A 23,142-nucleotide genomic window follows, 5' to 3' on the forward strand; every position below is an offset into this window, starting at 1 on the left:
AACGACAACCCCCGAAACCTCCATTCTACAACAACATGAATGAATGTCACTCTGAACTATCCACTATAACCACAACAGAGAGAGAGAGACGGACAATTCTACAAAAGAAACACACTTTTCAACAGTGATCAAGACGACACACTGAGCGTAAATATATATATTGATTGCAATTGTTCCCGAATGAGTGAGCGTTCATGTGTAAAGGATTAGCATTTCAATTGTTATAAATATTAACTCTGTAGTGACTTCTTAGTTGACCCCCACTCCCCTTTTGTCTAACAAGCCGCCATGCCGGTTTAGCCCACTAGGACACATTCTCCTATCATTTCTTGTAACCATATTTACTTTGTTGTTTTGTTTATGCATTTATGTGAATTACTTAGTTAGTAATAAATACATTATTTAAGACAATTGATGTATGGATGACTCATAGTGAAGACTGGGTTCGTGCAGATAACCAACAATTTACGACATTTGGAATGAGACTAACGTGAGGTAAAATAAATAATTCATTAATCAGAAGACTATTGATCAGATATGAAAATATCTGAAAGGTTATATTGGGAAATTATAACTTTGTAATCTGAATATTTTCCTTGGTGCCCCGACTTCCTAGTTAATTACGGTTACATGATTTATCAGTTGATCGCGTAATACTAATTACAGAGAATCTTTAATAAAAACAGTCTTTAATTTAATGATAGTAAAGACACGACACCAGCCACACCCCAACCAGCTAAGACCACCCCAACCAGCTAAGACCACCCCAAACAAACCAAATTAGCACAATTTGGTATAGAGCAGACCTAACTCACTCTATTAAATTAGTCAAAACAGGAACAGTTTACATCTGGCTCGAAATGAATAAGGAAATTATCTCAACAGAGAAAAATGTCCATAGGTGTGCTACCTACAGTATATCTCCCCATACTTTAATGATGACAGCTTCTCCATCCTAGATAGGGAGATTAACCATTTCCAGGCCCAGGGACTGTTCTAGTCTGTGGCGACCTAAATGCCAGAACTAGACAGCAACCTGACACTCTCAGCACACAGGGGGACAAACACTTGCCTGGAGGTGACAATATTCCCCCCCAAACTATGACAAAACAACCAACAAAAATGGATCACAACTCCAGCAGCTCTGTCGCACGCTGGGTCTGTACATAGTCAATGTTAGGCTTCGAGGAGACTCCTATGGTATGTACACCAACAACTCATCCCTTGGCAGTAGTACTGTAGATTACTTTATCACTTGACCTCAACCCAGAGTCTATCAGAGCGTTCACCGTCAGACCACTATCACCCCTATCAGATCACAGCAAAATCACAGTCTACCTGAACAGACCAATACTCAATCACGAGGCATCAAAGCCAAAGGAACTGCACAATATTAAGAAATGCTACAGATGGAAGGAAAGTAGTGTAGAAACAAAAAACAATTAGGCAACAACAAATTCAAACCCTTTTAGACAACTTCCTGGACAAAACACTTCACTGTAATAGTGAAGGTGTAAACTTGGTAGTAGAAAGCCTAAACAGTACATTTAACCTCTCAGCTTCCCTATCAAATGTAAACATTTTAAGCAGACAACCTAAGAAAATGAACAATAAAGACAAATTGTTTAATGAAGAATGCAAAAACCTAAGAAATAAATTGAGAAACCTATCCAACCAAAAACATAGAGACCCAGAAAACCTTAGTCTACGCCTTCACTATGGTGAATCACTAAAACAATACAGAAATACCCTACGGAAAAAGAAAACAGCTCAGTGTAATTGAAGAACCCATAGAATCTAACCACTTCTGGGAAAATTGGGACACACTAAACAAACAACCACATGAAGAGTTATCTGTCCAAACCAGAGATGTATTGATAAACAACTTCTCTAATCTTTTTTGCTCTATAACAAAGTACAAACAGCAAAAACATATACATGAACTCACTGGATTCTCTAATTACATTGAATGAACTACAGGACAAAATACAAACCCTCCAACCCAAAAAGGCATGTGGTGTTGATGGTATCCTACATGAAATGATAAAATATACAGACCACAAATTCCAATTGGCTATACTCTTTAACATCTTCAGCATTTGGAACCAAGGACTGATAACCCTAATCCACAAAAATGGAGACAAATTTGACCCCACTAACTACCGTGGGATATGCGTCAACAGCAACCTTGGGAAAAGCCTCTGCATTATCATTAACAGCAGACTTGTACATTTCCTCAGTGAAAACAATGTACTGAGCAAATGTCAAATTGGCTTATTACCAAATTACTGTACGACAGACCACGTATTCACCCTGAACACCCTAATTGACAAACAAACCAAAACAAAGGCAAAGTCTTTTCATGCTTTGTTGACGTCAAAAAAGCTTTTGACTCAATTTGGCATGAGGGCCTGCTATACAAATAGATGGAAAACGGTTGGAAAACATGTAAAATCCATATAGACAAACAACAAGTGTGCGGTTAAAATTGGCAAACCACACACATTTCTTTCCACAGGGCCGTGGGGTGAGACAGGGATGCAGCTTAAGCCCCTCCCTCTTCAACATACATATCAACGAATTGGCGAGGGCACTAGAACAGTCTGCAGCACCAGACCTCATCCTACTAGAATCTGAAGTCAAATGTTTACTGTTTGCTGATGATCTGGTGCTTCTGTCCCCAACCAAGGAGAGCATAGAGCAGCACCTAGATGCTTCTGCACAAATTCTGTCAGACCTTGGCCCTGACAGTAAATCTCAGTAAGACAAAAATAATGGTGTTCCAAAACAGGTCCAGTTGCCAGGACCACAAACACAAATTCCATCTAGACACCGTTTCCCAAGAGCACACAAAAAAACTATACATACCTTGGCCTAAACATCAGTACCACAGGTAATATCCACAAAGCTGTGAACGATCTGAGACAAGGCAAGAAGGGCCTTCTATGCCATCAAAAGGAGCATGAAATTTGACATACCAATTAGGATCAGGCTAAAATACTAATCAGTTATTGCCCTTTATGGTTGTGAGGTCTGGGGTCTGCTCACCAACCAAGAATTCACAAAATGGGAAAAACACCAAATTGAGGCTCTGCATGCAGAATCCTGCAAAACTATCCTTTGTGTACAACGCAAAACACCAAATAATGCATTCAGACCAGAATTAGGTCGATACCCACTAATTATCAAAATCTTGAAAAGTGCAGTTAAACTCTAAAACCATCTAAAAGGAATCGATTCCTGTCACGTCTGCTCCTGCTCCTCCTCTCCGACGTACGATGGACTCCATTACCTTCATCATTTCCTCCCCTTTATATGTCACTCTCCCATGTTCACTCACCAGTTGGTATTGTTCTTGTGTATCGGGGGGGCCTTATGTTAGTGTCGTGTTCTTGGTTTTGTTGTTTTATTAAAACGTTTCACCTGCACCTACGTCTGACTCCCCGCCCATCATTACAATTCTGAAACCTTCCATAACAAAGCCGTCACTTACAGAGAGATGAACCTGAAGAAGAGTCCCCTAAGAAACACAATTAGACCCAACCAAATCATGAGAAAACAAAAAGATTATTACTTGACACATTGGACAGAGCAAACTGAAAACAGAGCAAACTAGAATGCTATTTGGCCCTAAACAGAGAGTCCACAGTGGCAGAATACTTGACCATTGTGACTGACCCAAAATGAAGGAAAGCTTTGACTACTGTTAGATTCTATTATTAGAGTAAGAACTCAACGGATACTCTGAAAGCTTAAGCCAAGTTTATTCTTCCAGAGGATCGAACAGCTGCATTGACCCTTTGGGAAGAATAAACTTGGTTTAAGCAATCAGTGTCCGTTGAGTTCTTCCTCCTACAGATAACAATGAACTTCTGGTGTAGCACCAAATATTTCAATAGGATTCCTGATAATTAACCCTATCCCAAATGTAGGAGTTAGTCCCCAGAATCCATCACTATGTACAGACTCAGTGAACATAGCCTTGCTATTGAGAAAGGTCGGCATAGGCAGACCTGGCTCTCAAGAGTAGATAAAATGAGGTAGAAACTGAGCTGCACTTAACCTCCTAACCTCCTTCCAAATGTATGACCATATTAGAGACATACGTATATCCCTCAGATTAAACAGACCCACAAAGAATTCGAAAACAAATCCAATTTTGATAAACTCCCATATCTATTGGGTGAAATACCACAGTGTGCAATCACAGCAGCAAGATTTGTGACCTGTTGCCACAAGAAAAGGGCAACCAGTGAAGAACAAACACCATTGTAAATACAAACCATATCTATTTATTTTCCCTTTTGTACTTTAACTAATTGCATATCGCTAAAACACTATATAGACATAATATGACATGTCTATTATTTTGGAACCTGTGTGAGTGTAATATTTACTGTTCACTTTTTTGTGGTTATTTCACTTTTGTTGATCATTTTCACTTGCTTTAGCGATGTAAACATGCCAATAAAGCCCCTTGAATTGAATTGAAAGGGAGAAAGAGATAAAGCGAGAGAGCGGGAGAAGAGAGAGAAAGAAAGAGGAGGGGGTGAGAGAGAGAGAGAGAGAGAAAGAGGAGGGGTGAGAGAGAGAGAGAGAGGGGGGGAGACAGAGAGAGAGGGAGAGAGAAAGAGGAGGGGTGAGAGAGAGAGAGAGAGAAAGAGAGGGGGAGACAGAGAGAGAGAGAGAGAGAGAGAGAGAGAGAGAGAGAGAGAGGAGGGAGTGAGAGAGTGAGACAGAGAGAGAAAGACAGTCAGGAATAGTAAACACACAGACAATACTAACGTGGGTGAGCCAGTAGTAGAGTCCTCTTCACTCTCCTCTGATGCATTGGTGTAGAACTGCAGCAACTCATCCTTCAGGTTCAACTCATGATGCAGCTGGGCCACCTGAGAACACACAGATCACTGAGCTGGTGATGCAGCACTAGCACTCAGTGTTGTTTACTGATATCAAAAACAAAATACCTATAACAGTGGATCTTTAAAAGTCACGTTTACACTACTGAAAAAATATAGCCAAAATGTATTTTAAAAAACTGACCAATGACACCTAACTTTGCAACATTGGCAAAAAACAGAGCTGGGTTTATGCATGAGGAACTAGTGTCCTCAGTTATTATAAATGCATGTGTGCGTACATGCACTTGTGTGCAGAATGACTACCTGTGACCCAATGTCTCTCTCACCTCCTCTGTGATGTGTCCCACTTGTACCTCCAGGTAGTCATTCTGCTCTGTGAGCGTTCTGTTCTTCTTGAGCAGTGATTGGCCGATCCGAGCAGCCAACTCCAGGTCCCTCTCTTTCTCCTCCAGCAGACGTGTGACAGCATCGATGTCATTGTAGGTCTTCGTCATCTGGCCCACTCTGTCTGCACATAGCACTGTGGATGGAGAGAGGAGCTAGAATACACACACAACTGACTTGACACACACTGTTTATAGAGAAGAGTAAGAACACATTGATCTCTGATTTTAACCAATAGCCATAACCTCAACATATCCTTAACCATACCCCTAACCCAAACCCTAAATTACACTAATTTACTTGCTAATCAATTCGAATGATATTGTCCATTTCATCCTTTACAGCATGGCCATCTAGTGAGAACCGGGCAATAGTGGTGCGCGGGTCAGCTGTTTGTTTACCCGCACCCACCCGCAATTGCTAATAATCAATCCGCAAGCACCCAACAATCAGAGACTATATGTGATAATGTGAAAATCTGATGCCCGATCCCGAGACTAACCTGCTAATACAGAACAGTCAGACACGTAAGAATGTGTTTTTTAACAGGAGTGCAGGATTTTTGTTTGCCTAATTTAGATATAGTGCCTTCAGAAAATATTCACACCCCTTGACTTTTTCCTATTTTTGTTGTGTATTTAAAATGGATTACATTGAGATTTTGTGTCACGGACCTACACACAATACCACATAATGTTAGTGGCATAATGTTTTTAGAAACGTTTACAAAAAATGAAAAGCTGAAATGTCTTCAGTCAATAAGTATTCAACCCCTTTGTTATGGCGTGCCTAATTAAGTTTAGGAATAAAGGTTTGCTTTAAAAGTTACATAATAAGTTGCATGGGCCTACAGTATTAAACACTGTGCAATAAAAAAAAACATGCATTTTTTATAACTACCTCATCCCTGTACCCCACACATCTGTAAGGTCCCTCAGACGAGCAGTGAATTTCAAACACAGATTCAACCACAAAGACCAGGGAGGTTTTCCAATGCCTAGCAAAGAAGGGAATACTATTGGGGAACTGTGGGGGGGGGGGGGATCTTGGAGGGCTGGTGGCCTGGCGGTTGGGAGGTTGAGCCGGTGGCTGATGGGTCGCTGGTTCGGGAGTCTGTTAGACTAATGTCTAATGTGATGTAGATGTTGAGCGGCTTCATTGCAAGTTGATTGTATGTTTTAAATATTCAATAAAAATCTATTTTTAAAATTTTTTAAAAGGACAGGCAACGTCCTCCGTGAAAACCTGGTTCATTCTGCTTTCCACCAGACACTGGGATATTAATTCACCTTTCAGCAGGACAATAACCTAAAACACAACGCCTAATCTACACTGGAGTTGCTTACCAAGTAGACAGTAAATGTTCCTGAGTGGTCGAATAACAGTTTTGACTTAAATCTACTTGCAAATCTACGGCAAGACCTGAAAATGGTGATCAATGATCAACAACCAATTTGACAGAGCTTGAAGAATTTAGAAAATAATATTGGGCAAATGTTGCACAATCCAGGTGTGGAAAGCTCTTAGAGACTTACCCAGAAACACTCACAGCTGTAATCACTGCCAATGGTGATTCTAAAATGTATTGACTCAGTAGTGGGAATACTTCATTTTTAATAAATATGAAAACATTTCTACAAACATGTTTTCACTTTGTCATTATGGGGTCTTGTGTGTAGATTGGTGAGAAAAAAACAACAATGTAATCCATTTCGAATTCAGGCTGTAACACAACCAAATAGGTCAAGGGGTATGAATACTTTCTGAAGGCTGTACATGTACGTTTCTGCTCATAATTTCCAACATTTTGGTAGACTATTTGATAGTCAACTTGTCTATAATTAGATACATGCAGCTTCTCTTCTGTCATTATATGTTGCCCTAGAACACTAATAAACCCTTGCTCACCAGAACAATGTCAGAAATCAATAGAATGAATGCTTTAATGTAGCTGCCATGGGTAAAATGTTCTCTGTCATCTCTGCTTTTTTCGCAGAGCAAAGACGATTAGGGACCTGGGAGAAAAATTCAATAACAAAACAAAAAATGGAAAGGTTCTCTGTGCAAAACCTCGAAATGACATCATGTTTGACCAGTTGTAAGGAAATAGAAAGCTGTGAAAACGACCCAACATGTTTCTGATAAGATTTCAGTTTGGATGTATATTTTATGTCATCATAATATCATCTTTTATGATGCTGATAAAGAAGCCCCTCTACAGATGGCATCTATTTGCATTCACATTCTCTTAAGATGCTGAGAGAAATCAGATTTCTCCACATGTTCCCAGTCTAAATGTTGCATACATTTGGTGTATAATTTTACTGAAAGAAATGCTTAATTCTACAGAGTTAATATTAAGGCTATGTGGGAGGTTACAGACCTACAGTCAGTGTCCAGATTTCAGTTTCCATTTAGCCCATCTGAACAGTAGGCTACAGTTCCCTTGATGTGACATAGGCCTATTTGAAGACCCCATCTTGTGACTGTCAAATTTGTATTGCGCCTCACATTCATCACACATAACATAATCACCAAATCTTCCTCAAACATGACTTTTCTGGCCCTCCCTTGTCTTTATTTTCAACTCTCCATTGTGCAGCTTTTCTCGTATTGAATTAAACTCAACACCACAGACACATTGTCCTTTTTGCCTCCATGGATCGACGTTAACTTCTTTTGCCCATTACCAAAAATATTTTCCGATTGCCGTGTAGGCTATTTTGCGCATGTAAGCTTAGGCTTCAGCACTAATGCCAGATAGCCTAAAACAAGAAGAAAAAAAAACTCAAGGTGTAGCCTATAGATATATTATTGCAATGATACCAATGATACCTTTATGGATTTAAGGTATTCAAGGTATTTTCTCTTTATTCAGACCGCCCGCAAGCCACCCGCCCTTCATCCACACAATATTTCATTACCCTAAACCTGCCACAGATTATGAGTCAACCCGTGCATCACTACTGTGGAACACTTTTCCTGGAACACACTGAGGGTTCAGACAAGGGGACTATTTTCCATGCCGCACACGGCTGATGTGCTCAATAGGCCTGAAGCTGATATTGATCAGAACTATAATTATCAATTTAATTAGTAATGACCTAAAAACTCACTAAAACATAACATAGCCTCTTCTAAATCAACCATCTTTACAATAAACTTACAGTAATAGAGAGCTAGAGCATCCATAAAATACAATGCTTCTTTAGCTTCCTCAACCTCCAATAGACAGACACTTCCTAAATCCTGACATTCTGTCATTAAACCAAGTACCAAAACAAAAACAAACATGAATCGAGACGCTGAGAAACTGAGACATATGATGTAAGGGAGTGTTTGTGAGCCTGAGGGTAGACAGGTCACACTGAACCAACTCAACATCACACAGCTCCATCAGTTCCTCTTTAAACCTATTATAACACATTATTAAACATTATTATAAACTGGGTGGGTCGAGCCCTGAATGCTGATTGGCTGAAAGCCGTGGTATATCAGACCGTATACCACGGGTATGACAAAACATGTATTTTTACTGTTCTCATTATGTTGGTAACCAGTTTATAATAGCAATAAGACACCTCAGGGGTTTGTGATATATGGCCAATATATCACGGCTAAGGGCTGTATCCAGGCACTTAGCGTTGCGTCATGCATAAGAATAGGCCTTAGCCGTGGTATATTGGCCATATACCACACCCCCTTGGGCCTCATTGCTTAATTATGCACATACTAACCTTTACTTCTCTGGAGCCACAACATGAGAGTCAACTATGAGTGGAAAACAAGCTACACTTAAACACATTACAGACTAATATCAAATATGAGCCTGAAGCACCATTCTCTCTACACAATACAGAACTAAATCTCCCTTAATGATAAGGTCTTACAATCTCTCTACAACAAACTGAAAAACAGGTTTACACTTAACACAACTCTCACCCTCTTTCGCTCTCTCTCAGAAAAACAAAGACACCCCCCCCCCACACACACACACACACACACACACACACACACACACACACCCCAGTGTTACCCTCAGTTCCCTCCTCATAGCACCAGTCCTCCAGCTCACATCCATCCCCTGTTATTCTCTCCATCCTCCTCATCCTTCTTTCCTCTCATTCCCTCCCTCTTCTCCTTTCCACAGTGACAGTACTTAGGTAAGAAAGTCACACACACACACTCTAGTGTACTGCTGAGTGACAGCTGTAGCTGAGATAGCATCCTGATTGGAGGGGAGGAAGACAGAGGGAACCAATCAGAGATTGTAAAATCAGGGACAGACCCTCCTCCATTCCCAGTCACACCCACAGGCCATCTCAATAGAGTAAACACAAACACACACACACACACATATTCCCTCTCTGTCCAAGGACAAAGAGCATCCATCCACCTATATAATCACAGTTAAGCTTCCATCAACACACACACACACACACACACACACACACACACACACACACACACACACACACACACACACACCTCATCCCACAAGACCAAAACAAGGCTGAGAACGATTGATTGGACTTCCCCCTGGTGGTGTAGACCATGCCTGGGAAATTATTTCCCATGGAGGGCCACATTAGGATATATTTTTTGCCATAGCAGGCCAGAATCATATTACAGGATTATACATCATGTAGACTGTGTTGACAGATATTGTAAATCTACTGTAAATCACATCCAGATATGCTACTTATTTTACTTTTTTAACATGCACAGAAATAAACCACATCCATGTTCTCCTTTTGGTAGGTATTTTCATTATTAAACATGCAATGAACTATACAGAGGGAAAAGAACAGTGTGCATTCAGCACCATGGACAGAACTCCTGTTAACGGGTATGCACAAAAACACAAGAAAGAGAGACAACTCAAAATTACATTTAAACATCTCAATCAGTGTGAGGAGAGACGTCTCTGATGGGCATTGACTAGAGGAGTGAAGTCAGGTAGTTTCTGACGTCACTACGAACAGGACTGCTGAGAGGTGAGAGTCGGTAAGAGATGATCTGTGTCTTGACTTGTTATATTTCATCACTGAAAATGTCTGTTCACATACATAGGTTGACCCAAACAGTACAAACATCTTCTGAGCATGACTACAAATCTTTGGAAAGTTTTGTTCATCGAGAGATGCATGTGCCTACACCAGGCCTGGGCAAAGTCCGGCCCGGGGGCCGTATGCGGCCAGCGACTGATCTCAGCACGGCCCGCTTAATCTTGCTCAGATCACATAATGCATGTCATTTTCCAACACTTTGAAATCTTCAAAACGACGTGAAAACTCACTGTTCAAAGCACGCAGCAGTGATGTATACTTCTCCCGCTGGTCATCTGATAGAGAACAGACTAGTAGTGTCAGAAGGTGGGAGAGATTGTTGTCATCTGATAGAGAACAGACTAGTAGTGTCGGAAGGTGGGAGAGATTGTTGTCATCTGATAGAGAACAGACTAGTAGTGTCAGAAGGTGGGAGAGATTGTTGTCATCTGATAGAGAACAGACTAGTAGTGTCGGAAGGTGGGAGAGATTGTTGTCATCTGATAGAGAACAGACTAGTAGTGTCAGAAGGTGGGAGAGATTGTTGTCATCTGATAGGAAACAGACTAGTAGTGTCGGAAGGTGGGAGAGATTGTTTTCATCTGATAGAGAACAGACTAGTAGTGTCAGAAGGTGGGAGAGATTGTTGTCATCTGATAGGAAACAGACTAGTAGTGTCGGAAGGTGGGAGAGATTGTTTTCATCTGATAGAGAACAGACTAGTAGTGTCGGAAGGTGGGAGAGATTGTTGTCATCTGATAGAGAACAGACTAGTAGTGTCAGAAGGTGGGAGAGATTGTTGTCATCTGATAGAGAACAGACTATTAGTGTCGGAAGGTGGGAGAGATTGTTGTCATCTGATAGAGAACAGACTAGTAGTGTCGGAAGGTGGGAGAGATTGTTGTCATCTGATAGAGAACAGACTAGTAGTGTCAGAAGGTGGGAGAGATTGTTGTCATCTGATAGGAAACAGACTAGTAGTGTCGGAAGGTGGGAGAGATTGTTTTCATCTGATAGAGAACAGACTAGTAGTGTCGGAAGGTGGGAGAGATTGTTGTCATCTGATAGAGAACAGACTAGTAGTGTCAGAAGGTGGGAGAGATTGTTGTCATCTGATAGAGAACAGACTATTAGTGTCGGAAGGTGGGAGAGATTGTTGTCATCTGATAGAGAACAGACTAGTAGTGTCAGAAGGTGGGAGAGATTGTTGTCATCTGATAGGAAACAGACTAGTAGTGTCGGAAGGTGGGAGAGATTGTTGTCATCTGATAGAGAACAGACTAGTAGTGTCAGAAGGTGGGAGAGACTGTTGTCATCTGATAGAGAACAGACTAGTAGTGTCGGAAGGTGGGAGAGATTGTTGTCATCTGATAGAGAACAGACTAGTAGTGTCGGAAGGTGGGAGAGATTGTTGTCATCTGATAGGAAACAGACTAGTAGTGTCGGAAGGTGGGAGAGATTGTTTTCATCTGATAGAGAACAGACTATTAGTGTCGGAAGGTGGGAGAGATTGTTGTCATCTGATAGAGAACAGACTAGTAGTGTCGGAAGGTGGGAGAGATTGTTGTCATCTGATAGAGAACAGACTAGTAGTGTCAGAAGGTGGGAGAGATTGTTGTCATCTGATAGGAAACAGACTAGTAGTGTCGGAAGGTGGGAGAGATTGTTTTCATCTGATAGAGAACAGACTAGTAGTGTCGGAAGGTGGGAGAGATTGTTGTCATCTGATAGAGAACAGACTAGTAGTGTCAGAAGGTGGGAGAGATTGTTGTCATCTGATAGAGAACAGACTATTAGTGTCGGAAGGTGGGAGAGATTGTTGTCATCTGATAGAGAACAGACTAGTAGTGTCAGAAGGTGGGAGAGATTGTTGTCATCTGATAGGAAACAGACTAGTAGTGTCGGAAGGTGGGAGAGATTGTTGTCATCTGATAGAGAACAGACTAGTAGTGTCAGAAGGTGGGAGAGACTGTTGTCATCTGATAGAGAACAGACTATTAGTGTCGGAAGGTGGGAGAGATTGTTGTCATCTGATAGAGAACAGACTAGTAGTGTCAGAAGGTGGGAGAGATTGTTGTCATCTGATAGGAAACAGACTAGTAGTGTCGGAAGGTGAGAGAGATTGTTGTCATCTGATAGAGAACAGACTAGTAGTGTCAGAAGGTGGGAGAGACTGTTGTCATCTGATAGAGAACAGACTAGTAGTGTCGGAAGGTGGGAGAGATTGTTGTCATCTGATAGAGAACAGACTAGTAGTGTCGGAAGGTGGGAGAGATTGTTGTCATCTGATAGGAAACAGACTAGTAGTGTCGGAAGGTGGGAGAGATTGTTTTCATCTGATAGAGAACAGACTATTAGTGTCGGAAGGTGGGAGAGATTGTTGTCATCTGATAGAGAACAGACTAGTAGTGTCGGAAGGTGGGAGAGATTGTTGTCATCTGATAGAGAACAGACTAGTAGTGTCAGAAGGTGGGAGAGATTGTTGTCATCTGATAGGAAACAGACTAGTAGTGTCGGAAGGTGGGAGAGATTGTTTTCATCTGATAGAGAACAGACTAGTAGTGTCGGAAGGTGGGAGAGATTGTTGTCATCTGATAGAGAACAGACTAGTAGTGTCAGAAGGTGGGAGAGATTGTTGTCATCTGATAGAGAACAGACTATTAGTGTCGGAAGGTGGGAGAGATTGTTGTCATCTGATAGAGAACAGACTAGTAGTGTCAGAAGGTGGGAGAGATTGTTGTCATCTGATAGGAAACAGACTAGTAGTGTCGGAAGGTGGGAGAGATTGTTGTCATCTGATAGAGAACAGACTAGTAGTGTCAGAAGGTGGGAGAGACTGTTGTCATCTGATAGAGAACAGACTAGTAGTGTCGGAAGGTGGGAGAGATTGTTGGCTTCTACTTGGCGGGTCAGTAGGGTCAGTAGGAGGGTCAGTAATGGAGTAATGTTCCACTTCCATTGTTGTTTGGAATTCAGTTCATCCATGAGGTCCATGATGTCCACGGTGAAGGCAAAATCAGCCAACCATTCTTCATTATTTTTTAATTTGCAAAAACTCAGCAATCTCCGACTTCAGCTCCCACACCCTTTTAAGCACCTTCCCCAAACTCAGCCATCTCATGTTTGTGTGGTAGGGGAGATCCGCACCTTCCCCAAACTCAGCCATCTCATGTTTGTGTGGTAGGGGAGATCCGCACCTTCCCCAAACTCAGCCATCTCACATTTGTGTGGTGGGTAGATCTGCATGACCCGACTGTCTCTTCCAACAGTGAGACAAACTGCCTGTGGTTTAAAGATGTTGCTCTTATGAAGTTTACCACTTTAGTGACTGTGTCCACAACATGGCTCATTTTTAGAACACATTTACAGAGCACCTCCTGATGAATGATGCAATGCAGGAAATAATTTTCTGACCTGGGTTCAGCTCAGCTACTTGATCTTGTATCCTTTTCAAAAGGTCAACGTTTTTTCCTGTCAAGTTTGGGCACCCATCAGTGGTCGCACTGGATAACTTTTCAAAACTCTGTTCCAGCTTTGCCACACACTTACTAACCTCCTCCAATAAATATTTCCCTGTGGTTGTGCTCTTCATTGACTGCACTGAAGCAAGCTCCTCTGTAATTTCAAAGTCTGGGGTTTTGCCTCGCAAGAATATCAACAACTGCGCCGTGTCACATGCATCACTGCTCTCATCCAGGGCCAAGGAGAAATAGGTGAAATCCTTTACCTTGTCTTTCAACTGTTGTTCCATATTCTCTGCGATGTCCTCAACACGCCGTGTCACTGTTCGTCTTGACATGGAAACATTTTCAAATAGCTCTTTCTTGTCGGGGAAAAGTTTTGCTGCAGAGTCAATTAAAAATGATTTAATGAAATCGCCCTGAGCGAATGGCTTGCTACATTTAGCAATTTTGTGGAACAGTACATAGCTAGCTCTCGCAATTCGGTTGTTTGTTGAATGCAGTTTTGTGAAAAGACCTTGCTGCTTTTGCAACTGAGAAAGCAATTATTTCGATGCACTTGCCCTCTGCTCTGAAGACATATTCCTATAATTCTCTGCATTCTTCATCTGGAAATGTCGGGACAAGTTGTAGTCTTTCAAGACAGCGATTGTCACATCCTGACCTTAGTTCCTTTTTTATGTCTCTATTTTAGTTTGGTCAGGGTGTGAGTTGGGGTGGGCATTCTATGTGTTCTATGTTTTTGTATTTCTGTGTTTGGCCTGGAATGGTTCCCAATCAGAGGCATCTGTTTATCGTTGTCTCTGATTGAGAACCATACTTAGGCAGCCTGTTTTCCCACTATGATTTGTGGGTAGTTGTTTTCTGTGTCTGTGTTTTATCATACCGAACTGTTTCGGTTTTCATTTATTTCTCTTGTTCTTTTCTATTCAGTGTTCGGGTATATTTAATTAAATTATGGACACTTACCAGGCTGCGCATTGGTCCGATCTTTCCTACTCCTCCTCAGAAGAGGAGGAAAACCGTTGCAGCGATGCTCTCTTTGCACACTAAGCACACAGCTTTCCCTGATACCTCAATAAATACATATTTAGATGTCCACTCTTGCTGGAACACCCTACATTCATTGTCTACTTTCCTTTTACTTGAAATCTTTGACAAACTGCAATTTCTAGCTAGCTACTATTTGTAACTGTGATGTGTTTGTCAGCCTGTCAGTCACTGTCTCCTCGTGCAGTTGTTATTTATACATGCTTTCAAAATAAATGTCCCACAAGCGGTGGGAGTTAAATTAAATCATTACACAAAGGCGAGGATTCATTGGGCTTTTAATTTGAATAACAAATACGTTTTTCAAAACTTTACAATCGCAAATTCTTTATGTGATCTGAGCAAGATTCCGCGGGCCCCGAGCCGGCATTTGCCCAGGCCTGGTGTAGACCCATTTGATATCTCTTCAGGAATACACTATACACCAGGGATGGGAAACTGTGATGGGGGTGGAGCAATAACAAAAAACAGAACTTATCAGGGGCTGCAGAGGCTCCTCGGTCTGCGTACCCACTACCATATCCCCACCTTGTGAGCAAAACGTTTTAGCTGGCCCCCTAGTTACAGCGAAGAGAAAAATAAATAATTTAAAAGCTAATTTCCTGCAACTCTACACATCTTCCCATTGGGTGGAGGCACATTTTTGCAGTTTTATATGATAACTGAGGATCGGTGGGCCCCAGAAAGGTTGGTAATACGACCATGTTTAGATAGCTGGCCCCTAGACAAACTTGCCAATCTAAAAAAATGTTAGCTGACATAGGCTAATTAAGTTACTGTTGATGCACAACTAAATTTCGAAATTGCACCTTGTGTATTCTACTATTCTAACTCTCAACAGTAAGTTGAGACCCCGACTGAGTTCCAAAATAAATAAATAAATATATTATTACTATTATTATTATTATTAAAAAACCATTGAATTGGTCCGCCGGTCTACAAAAGGGCCAGCCAGTTGGTCATCTTCAACACTGACGGGTTTTTACACTCAACAGCTTCCTGTGTGTATCAAGAATTGTCCATTTGTCGCCCTCCTCTTGCCACCGCTGGAAGTTCGTCGCGCGGTCCCTTTAGTAGCTGGATACCAACAACCGAGCCAGGTTGCCAAGAACTCAACTTATACAACGCTCTCTATAGAACTACTAAAGGAAAGTCACACAGCATGTGAGTGTGACTCCAGTTGTTGGTCAGTACATGCTGTAACCGTATGTTTTGTATTCCCCATGACTACAGACACTGGAAACATAAACTGGAACATGCTTAACACCCCAGCCATCCTACAATCTAAACTTGATGCCCTCAATCTCACACAAATTATCAATGAACCTACCAGGTACCTCCCCAAAGCCTTAAACACGGGCACCCTCATAGATATCATCCTAACCAACTTCCCCTCTAAATACACCTCTGCTGTCTTCAACCAAGATCTCAGCGATCACTGCCTCATTGCCTGCATCCGTAATGGGTCAGCGGTCAAACGACCTCCTCTCATCACTGTAAAACGCTCCCTGAAACACTTCAGCGAGCAGGCCTTTCTAATCGACCTGGCCGGGGTATCCTGGAAGGATATTGACCTCATCCCGTCAGTAGAGGATGCCTGGATATTTTTTAAAAATGCCTTCCTAACCATCTTAAATAAACATGCCCCATTCAAGAAATTTAGAACCAGGAACAGATATAGCCCTTGGTTCTCCCCAGACCTGACTGCCCTTAATCAACACAAAAACGTCCTATGGCGTTCTGCATTAGCATCGAACAGCCCCCGTGATATGCAGCTGTTCAGGGAAGCTAGAAACCATTATACACAGGCAGTTAGAAAAGCCAAGGCTAGCTTTTTCAAGCAGAAATTTGCTTCTTGCAACACTAACTCAAAAAAGTTCTGGGACACTGTAAAGTCCATGGAGAATAAGAACACCTCCTCCCAGCTGCCCACTGCACTGAAGATAGGAAACACTGTCACCACTGATAAATCCACCATAATTGAAAATTTCAATAAGCATTTTTCTACTGCTGGCCATGCTTTCCACCTGGCTACTCCTACCCCTGTCAACAGCACTGCACCCCCAACAGCAACTCGCCCAAGCCTTCCCCATTTCTCCTTCTCCCAAATCCATTCAGCTGATGTTCTGAAAGAGCTGCAAAATCTGGACCCCTACAAATCAGCCGGGCTAGACAATCTGGACCCTTTCTTTCTAAAATTATCTGCCGAAATTGTTGCCACCCCTATTACTAGCCTGTTCAACCTCTCTTTCGTGTCGTCTGAGATTCCCAAAGATTGGAAAGCAGCTGCGGTCATCCCCCTCTTCAAAGGGGGGGACACTCTTGACCCAAACTGCTACAGACCTATATCTATCCTACCATGCCTTTCTAAGGTCTTCGAAAGCCAAGTCAACAAACAGATTACCGACCATTTTGAATCTCACCATACCTTCTCTGCTATGCAATCTGGTTTCAGAGCTGGTCATGGGTGCACCTCAGCCACGCTCAAGGTCCTAAACGATATCTTAACCGCCATCGATAAGAAACATTACTGTGCAGCCGTATTCATTGATCTGGCCAAGGCTTTCGACTCTGTCAATCACCACATCCTCATCGGCAGACTCAACAGCCTTGGTTTCTCAAATGATTGCCTCGCCTGGTTCACCAACTACTTCTCTGATAGAGTTCAGTGTGTCAAATCTGAGGGTCTGTTGTCCGGACCTCTGGCAGTCTCTATGGGGGTGCCACAGGGTTCAATTCTTGGACCGACTCTCTTCTCTGTATACATCAATGAGGTCGCTCTTGCTGCTGGTGAGTCTCTGATCCACCTCTACGCAGACGACACCATTCTGTATACTTCCGGCCCTTCTTTGGACACTGTGTTAACAACCCTCCAGGCAAGCTTCAATGCCATACAACTCTCCTTCCGTGGCCTCCAACTGCTCTTAAATACAAGTAAAACTAAATGCATGCTCTTCAACCGATCACTACCTGCACCTACCCGCCTGTCCAACATCACTACTCTGGACGGCTCTGACTTAGAATACGTGGACAACTACAAATACTTAGGTGTCTGGTTAGACTGTAAACTCTCCTTCCAGACCCATATCAAACATCTCCAATCCAAAGTTAAATCTAGAATTGGCTTCCTATTTCGCAACAAAGCATCCTTCACTCATGCTGCCAAACATACCCTTGTAAAACTGACCATCCTACCAATCCTCGACTTTGGCGATGTAATTTACAAAATAGCCTCCAATACCCTACTCAACAAACTGGATGCAGTCTATCACAGTGCAATCCGTTTTGTCACCAAAGCCCCATACACTACCCACCATTGCGACCTGTACGCTCTCGTTGGCTGGCCCTCGCTTCATACTCGTCGCCAAACCCACTGGCTCCATGTCATCTACAAGACCCTGCTAGGTAAAGTCCCCCCTTATCTCAGCTCGCTGGTCACCATAGCATCTCCCACCTGTAGCACACGCTCCAGCAGGTATATCTCTCTAGTCACCCCCAAAACCAATTCTTTCTTTGGCCGCCTCTCTTTCCAGTTCTCTGCTGCCAATGACTGGAACGAACTACAAAAATCTCTGAAACTGGAAACACTTATCTCCCTCACTAGCTTTAAGCACCAACTGTCAGAGCAGCTCACAGATTACTGCACCTGTACATAGCCCACATATAATTTAGCCCTATCAACTACCTCTTTCCCATCTGTATTTAATTTATTTATTTATTTTGCTCCTTTGCACCCCATTATTTTTATTTCTACTTTGCACATTCTTCCATTGCAAAACTACCATTCCAGTGTTTTACTTGCTATATTGTATTTACCTTGCCACCAAGGCCTTTTTTTGCCTTTACCTCCCTTCTCACCTCATTTGCTCACATTGTATATAGACTTGTTTATACTTTATTATTGACTGTATGTTTGTTTTACTCCATGTGTAACTCTGTGTTGTTGTATCTGTCGAACTGCTTTGCTTTATCTTGGCCAGGTCGCAATTGTAAATGAGAACTTGTTCTCAACTTGCCTACCTGGTTAAATAAAGGTAAAATAAATAAAAATAAAAATAAATAAACACTGGGGACACGCCCGACACAGCTCTGAGAGACTACACCAAACGCTAACACACAGCCGGACCGGTGCGCACCAAGAAACAACCGGCGACCTGCCACTGACAACCGACCCAGCCATCACCCTCCCCCCTGCAAGTCTCTCTTGCTCTTCACATTCAACAAGAGTCAGACAACAACACAGTTACGCAAGGCACTGGCGGGTGGTGTCCACAGCCATGGACGGAGCATATAAGTCCCCAGGGCCGCCGGGAAATGTTTGTTCCCTTGGACTGTTGGCCTTCAACAGTGAAAACGCCGTTGAATCTGCTGGGGACTGGCATGCTATTAAGTGTATAATCTGCGACATGTTCATAGTTGTCACGGGGAAAGGTTCGATGGATACCTTCATTTGTAAAGAAAGGATTATTACTCTTCATGAAGAAATAAAACATGTGACCAAGTGCCTTGAACTGAATAAGAATTCCATGAGACCATCTGCATCTTTAAATGCTTGTATTATAATCATTTTGATCCCTCAACCAAGCCTTATAAGGCTGCGTTGAGACATTGTGTCGCTGAGTTGTCATGCTTCGCCAAATGTACAGTTGTGGACTTTCAGACTTTCAGCACGCTTATAGGGAAGGACATTCAACAAGCACAGCACTTACACAAATGTCTGATGATTGGCTGAGAGAAATTGATGCTAAAAAAATTGTTGGGGCTGTTTTGTTAGACTTCAGTGCGACGATTGACATTATCGATCATAGTCTGTTGCTGTAAAACGTATGTGTTATGGCTTTACACCCCCTGCTATACTGTGGACGAAGAGTTACCTGTCTAACAGAACACATAGGGTGTTCTTTAATGGAAGCCTCTCCAACGAAATCCAGATAGAATCAGGAATTCCCCAGGGCAGCTGTCTTGGCCCCTTACTTTTTTCAATCTTTACTAATGACATTCCACTGGCTTTGATTAAAGGCAGTGTAGTATGTCTATGCGGATGACTCAACACTATACACGTCAGCTACCACAGCGACTGAAATGACTGCAACACTTAACAAAGAGCTGCAGTTAGTTACAGAATGGGTGGCAAGGAATGAGTTAGTCGTAAATATTTCAAAAACTAAAAGCATTGTATTTGGGACAAATCTTTCACTAAACCCTAAACCAACTAAAACTTGTAATGAATAATGTGGTAATTGAGCAAGTTGAGGTGACTAAACTGCCTGGTGTAACCCTGGATTGTAAACTGTCATGGTCAAAACATATTGATACAACAGTAGCTAGGATGGGAAGAAGTCTGTCCATAATAAAGTGCTGTTCTGCATTCTTAAAAGCACTATCAACAAGGCAGGTCCTACAGGCCATAGTTTTGTCGCACATGGACTACTGTTCATTCGTGTGGTCAGGTGGAACAAAGGGGGACTTAGGAAAATTGCAATTGGCTCAGAAAATTGGCTCAGAAAAAGAGCTAACATTAATAACATGCATCTCAATCTCTCCTGGCTCAAAGTGGAGGAGAGATTGACTATATCACTACTTGCATTTGTGAGAGGTATTGACATGTTGAATGCACCCAAGCTGTCTGTTTTAACTACTGGCACACAGATCGGATACCCATGCATACCCCACAAGACATGCCACCAGAGGTCTCTTCACAGTCCCCAAGTCCAGAACAGACTATGGGAGGCACACAGTACTACATAGAGCCATGACTACATAGAACTCTACTCCACATGTAAGAATATTTTAAGATAATCCACAACGCAGAGGACTAGAGGTCAATAGGGAATTAACAATCAATGGAAATAGTTGTTTTCCAGTTCAACATCTGGTTAGAATCTGTGTAGGGGTTTCAGTCCTGGACTCATAGCTACATGTGGCAAGATCTCATTGGTCTGAATAGTCTATACATTGAGCCTGAAACAGGACACTTGTTATTTGGCCATTGGCCCAATTTTACTGCAAGGAATTCTAATTGATCAACAACAGGCTAGGGTTGGGGGCTATAAATTACATCCTGTCACTTTGTTCTGTGGAGAATCACCGAGGACAGGGAAGAATGAACATCTACTTCTCAGAATAACAGCTATGATCCGTTCCCTTTGAATAAGCCTATTTTTCTCCCCCTGATTTGCTTCGGGGTCTGTGTTAACAATAACATCAACTGCTAACACACATCAACTAACTCATGCAAGCAGTAAAATTAGATTAGAAAACAGATAAAAATGCACCTTATGGAACAGCGGGGACTGTGAAGCAACACAAACATCGGCACAGACATATGCATACAAACACACAATAGCATACGCACTATACACACACGTACACATGGATTTTGGGTTGTGGATATGTGGTAGTAGAGTAGGGGCCTGAGGGAACACACTTAATATGTTGTCAAATCTGTTATGCAAAACTGAAAGCGCGAACCACCGCATTTAACCATGGCAAGGTGGCAGATGCACAATTGAGAGCCTCCTGTCGGGCTGTATCACTGCCTGGTATGGCAACTGCACCTCCCGCAACCACAGGGCTCTCCAAAGGGTGGTGCGGTCTGCCCAACCCATCCCGGGGGCAAACTACCTGCCCTCCAGGACATCAACCACCCGAGCCACGGCCTGTACATTATACATTATACACACAGAGATCTAATATACTTTCTGAGTTATGTAACAGAGAAGATCTAGAACCTGTGTGGAAACTGCCTGTCATCTCTCCAAGCATTAGAACAGCACAAACCCTACACTATACTGCACACATAACTGCCCTCACACACAAACACTTACAGAAGTATTTGAGCGTCTCCTCGATCTGTTCTGTGGTCAGGTCGATGCGTGCGTCTGGTGACAGTAGCGGTGTGTGTAGCCAGTCGTCATGGTCGTAACCGAAGACGGTGTCGGCACGTAACCGATACACCGGCAGCTGCTCCTCCAACAGACTGATGATCTCAACTTCCGGCAGGTCAGCAGCGTTACACACATCTAGGGGAGGGGGGGGGGGGGGGGGGGGGGGTCAAATCTGTACACTTATTTATGAATGAGAAAAGTATCACAGACAGAAACAGGAGACACATCACATCCTATAACTATTTTCTCATTCTTGTTAGTAGATGCACACACACATTCATACGCACTCACACAGACTTACAAACGCACTCACACACACACACCTACCAGTGAGGGTCTCAGCGTCCCTGCATGGTGGTGGTGGGGTGGGTGGCTCAGGCAGGCTCACATACTGCTCCTCCTCTCGGCTGGCCGGGCCGGGCTCTGGCTCTGGGTCCGGGGGCAGGGCGGGGGCTGGGGAGGCCAGCGTGGCTCACCTCTCACTGGGGGAGAGAATGGAGGGCCATGTGCCTACAGACCTGGAGTTCTATCTAGGTTACCAGGTACCTGCGGAGGAAGGAGAGGTGCAGAGGTCTAAACCTGAGAAAGAGAGAGGGGAAGAGCGAGAGGGGGCTGAGAGAGAGAGAGAGAGAGAGAGAGAGAGAGAGAGAGAGAGAGCGAGAGAGAGAGAGAGAGAGAGAGAGAGAGAGAGAGAGAGAAGGGGGGTTGGAAAGAGAAAGTGAAAGGGTGAAGAAGAGAGATTAGATAAATGTTGGGGAAAGAGACAGACAGAAGACACTTTATAAATCAGTAGACCACTAGAACATTCTGACAGTGCACTTGGCCTCCTGCCAACCAAACATGCAATGGACAGAGCATGGGCACATAGCAACTCACAACTACTAACTACTGCAGTGACACTGCTTCTACTCTGGATACTATTTACTTCAAAAAAAAAATTTAAATACATATTTTTTTTTTTTTTTTTTCATTTTTACCCCCTTTTTCTCCCCAATTTCGTGGTATCCAATTGTTAGTAGTTATGGTGGGCTCGAGAGAGACAAAGGTCGAAAGCCATGCGTCCTCCGAAACACAACTCAACCAAGCCGCAGTGCTTCTTAACACAGCGAGCATCCAACCCGGAAGCCAGCCGCACCAATGTGTCGGAGGAAACACCGTGCACCTAGCGACCTGGTCAGCGTGCACTGCGCCCGGCCCGCCACTGGAGTCGCTAGTGCACGATGAGACAAGGATATCCCTACCGGCCAAACACTCCCTAACCCGGACGACGCTAGGCCAATTGCCTGGGCTCGAACCCAGAGTGTGATGCAGTGCCTTAGACCACTGCGCCACCCGGGAGGCCCCCTATTTACTTCTATTTGTACTTTCATACGTGAGGAGTTGGCAAGACAGCACAAACAGATCTAGGACCAGGTTAGTACAGTATTTTGCTGATGTACTAGAATATCCA

The 23,142-nt window shown here is 42.9% G+C and overlaps 1 protein-coding gene across 1 annotated transcript in view; it reads right to left on the reverse strand.

The window, feature by feature from the left end:
- The window catches only part of trak1b (trafficking protein, kinesin binding 1b), a 40,529-nt gene extending 18,370 nt beyond the window's left edge, over positions 1 to 22,159 (reverse strand). Inside the window, exons 1-4 of the mRNA XM_036953075.1 lie at positions 22,020 to 22,159; positions 21,633 to 21,827; positions 5,189 to 5,382; positions 4,786 to 4,889 (exon numbers count right to left, since the gene is read on the reverse strand). Of these exons, the coding sequence (XP_036808970.1) occupies positions 4,786 to 4,889; positions 5,189 to 5,356 (272 nt within the window). The 5' untranslated portion in view covers positions 5,357 to 5,382; positions 21,633 to 21,827; positions 22,020 to 22,159. The remainder of the gene's footprint in view (positions 1 to 4,785; positions 4,890 to 5,188; positions 5,383 to 21,632; positions 21,828 to 22,019) is intronic.
- Positions 22,160 to 23,142: the final 983 nt, after the last annotated feature.

The sequence above is a fragment of the Oncorhynchus mykiss genome, chromosome 18 (genome assembly GCF_013265735.2).
Source record: "Oncorhynchus mykiss isolate Arlee chromosome 18, USDA_OmykA_1.1, whole genome shotgun sequence".
NCBI lineage: Eukaryota > Metazoa > Chordata > Actinopteri > Salmoniformes > Salmonidae > Oncorhynchus > Oncorhynchus mykiss.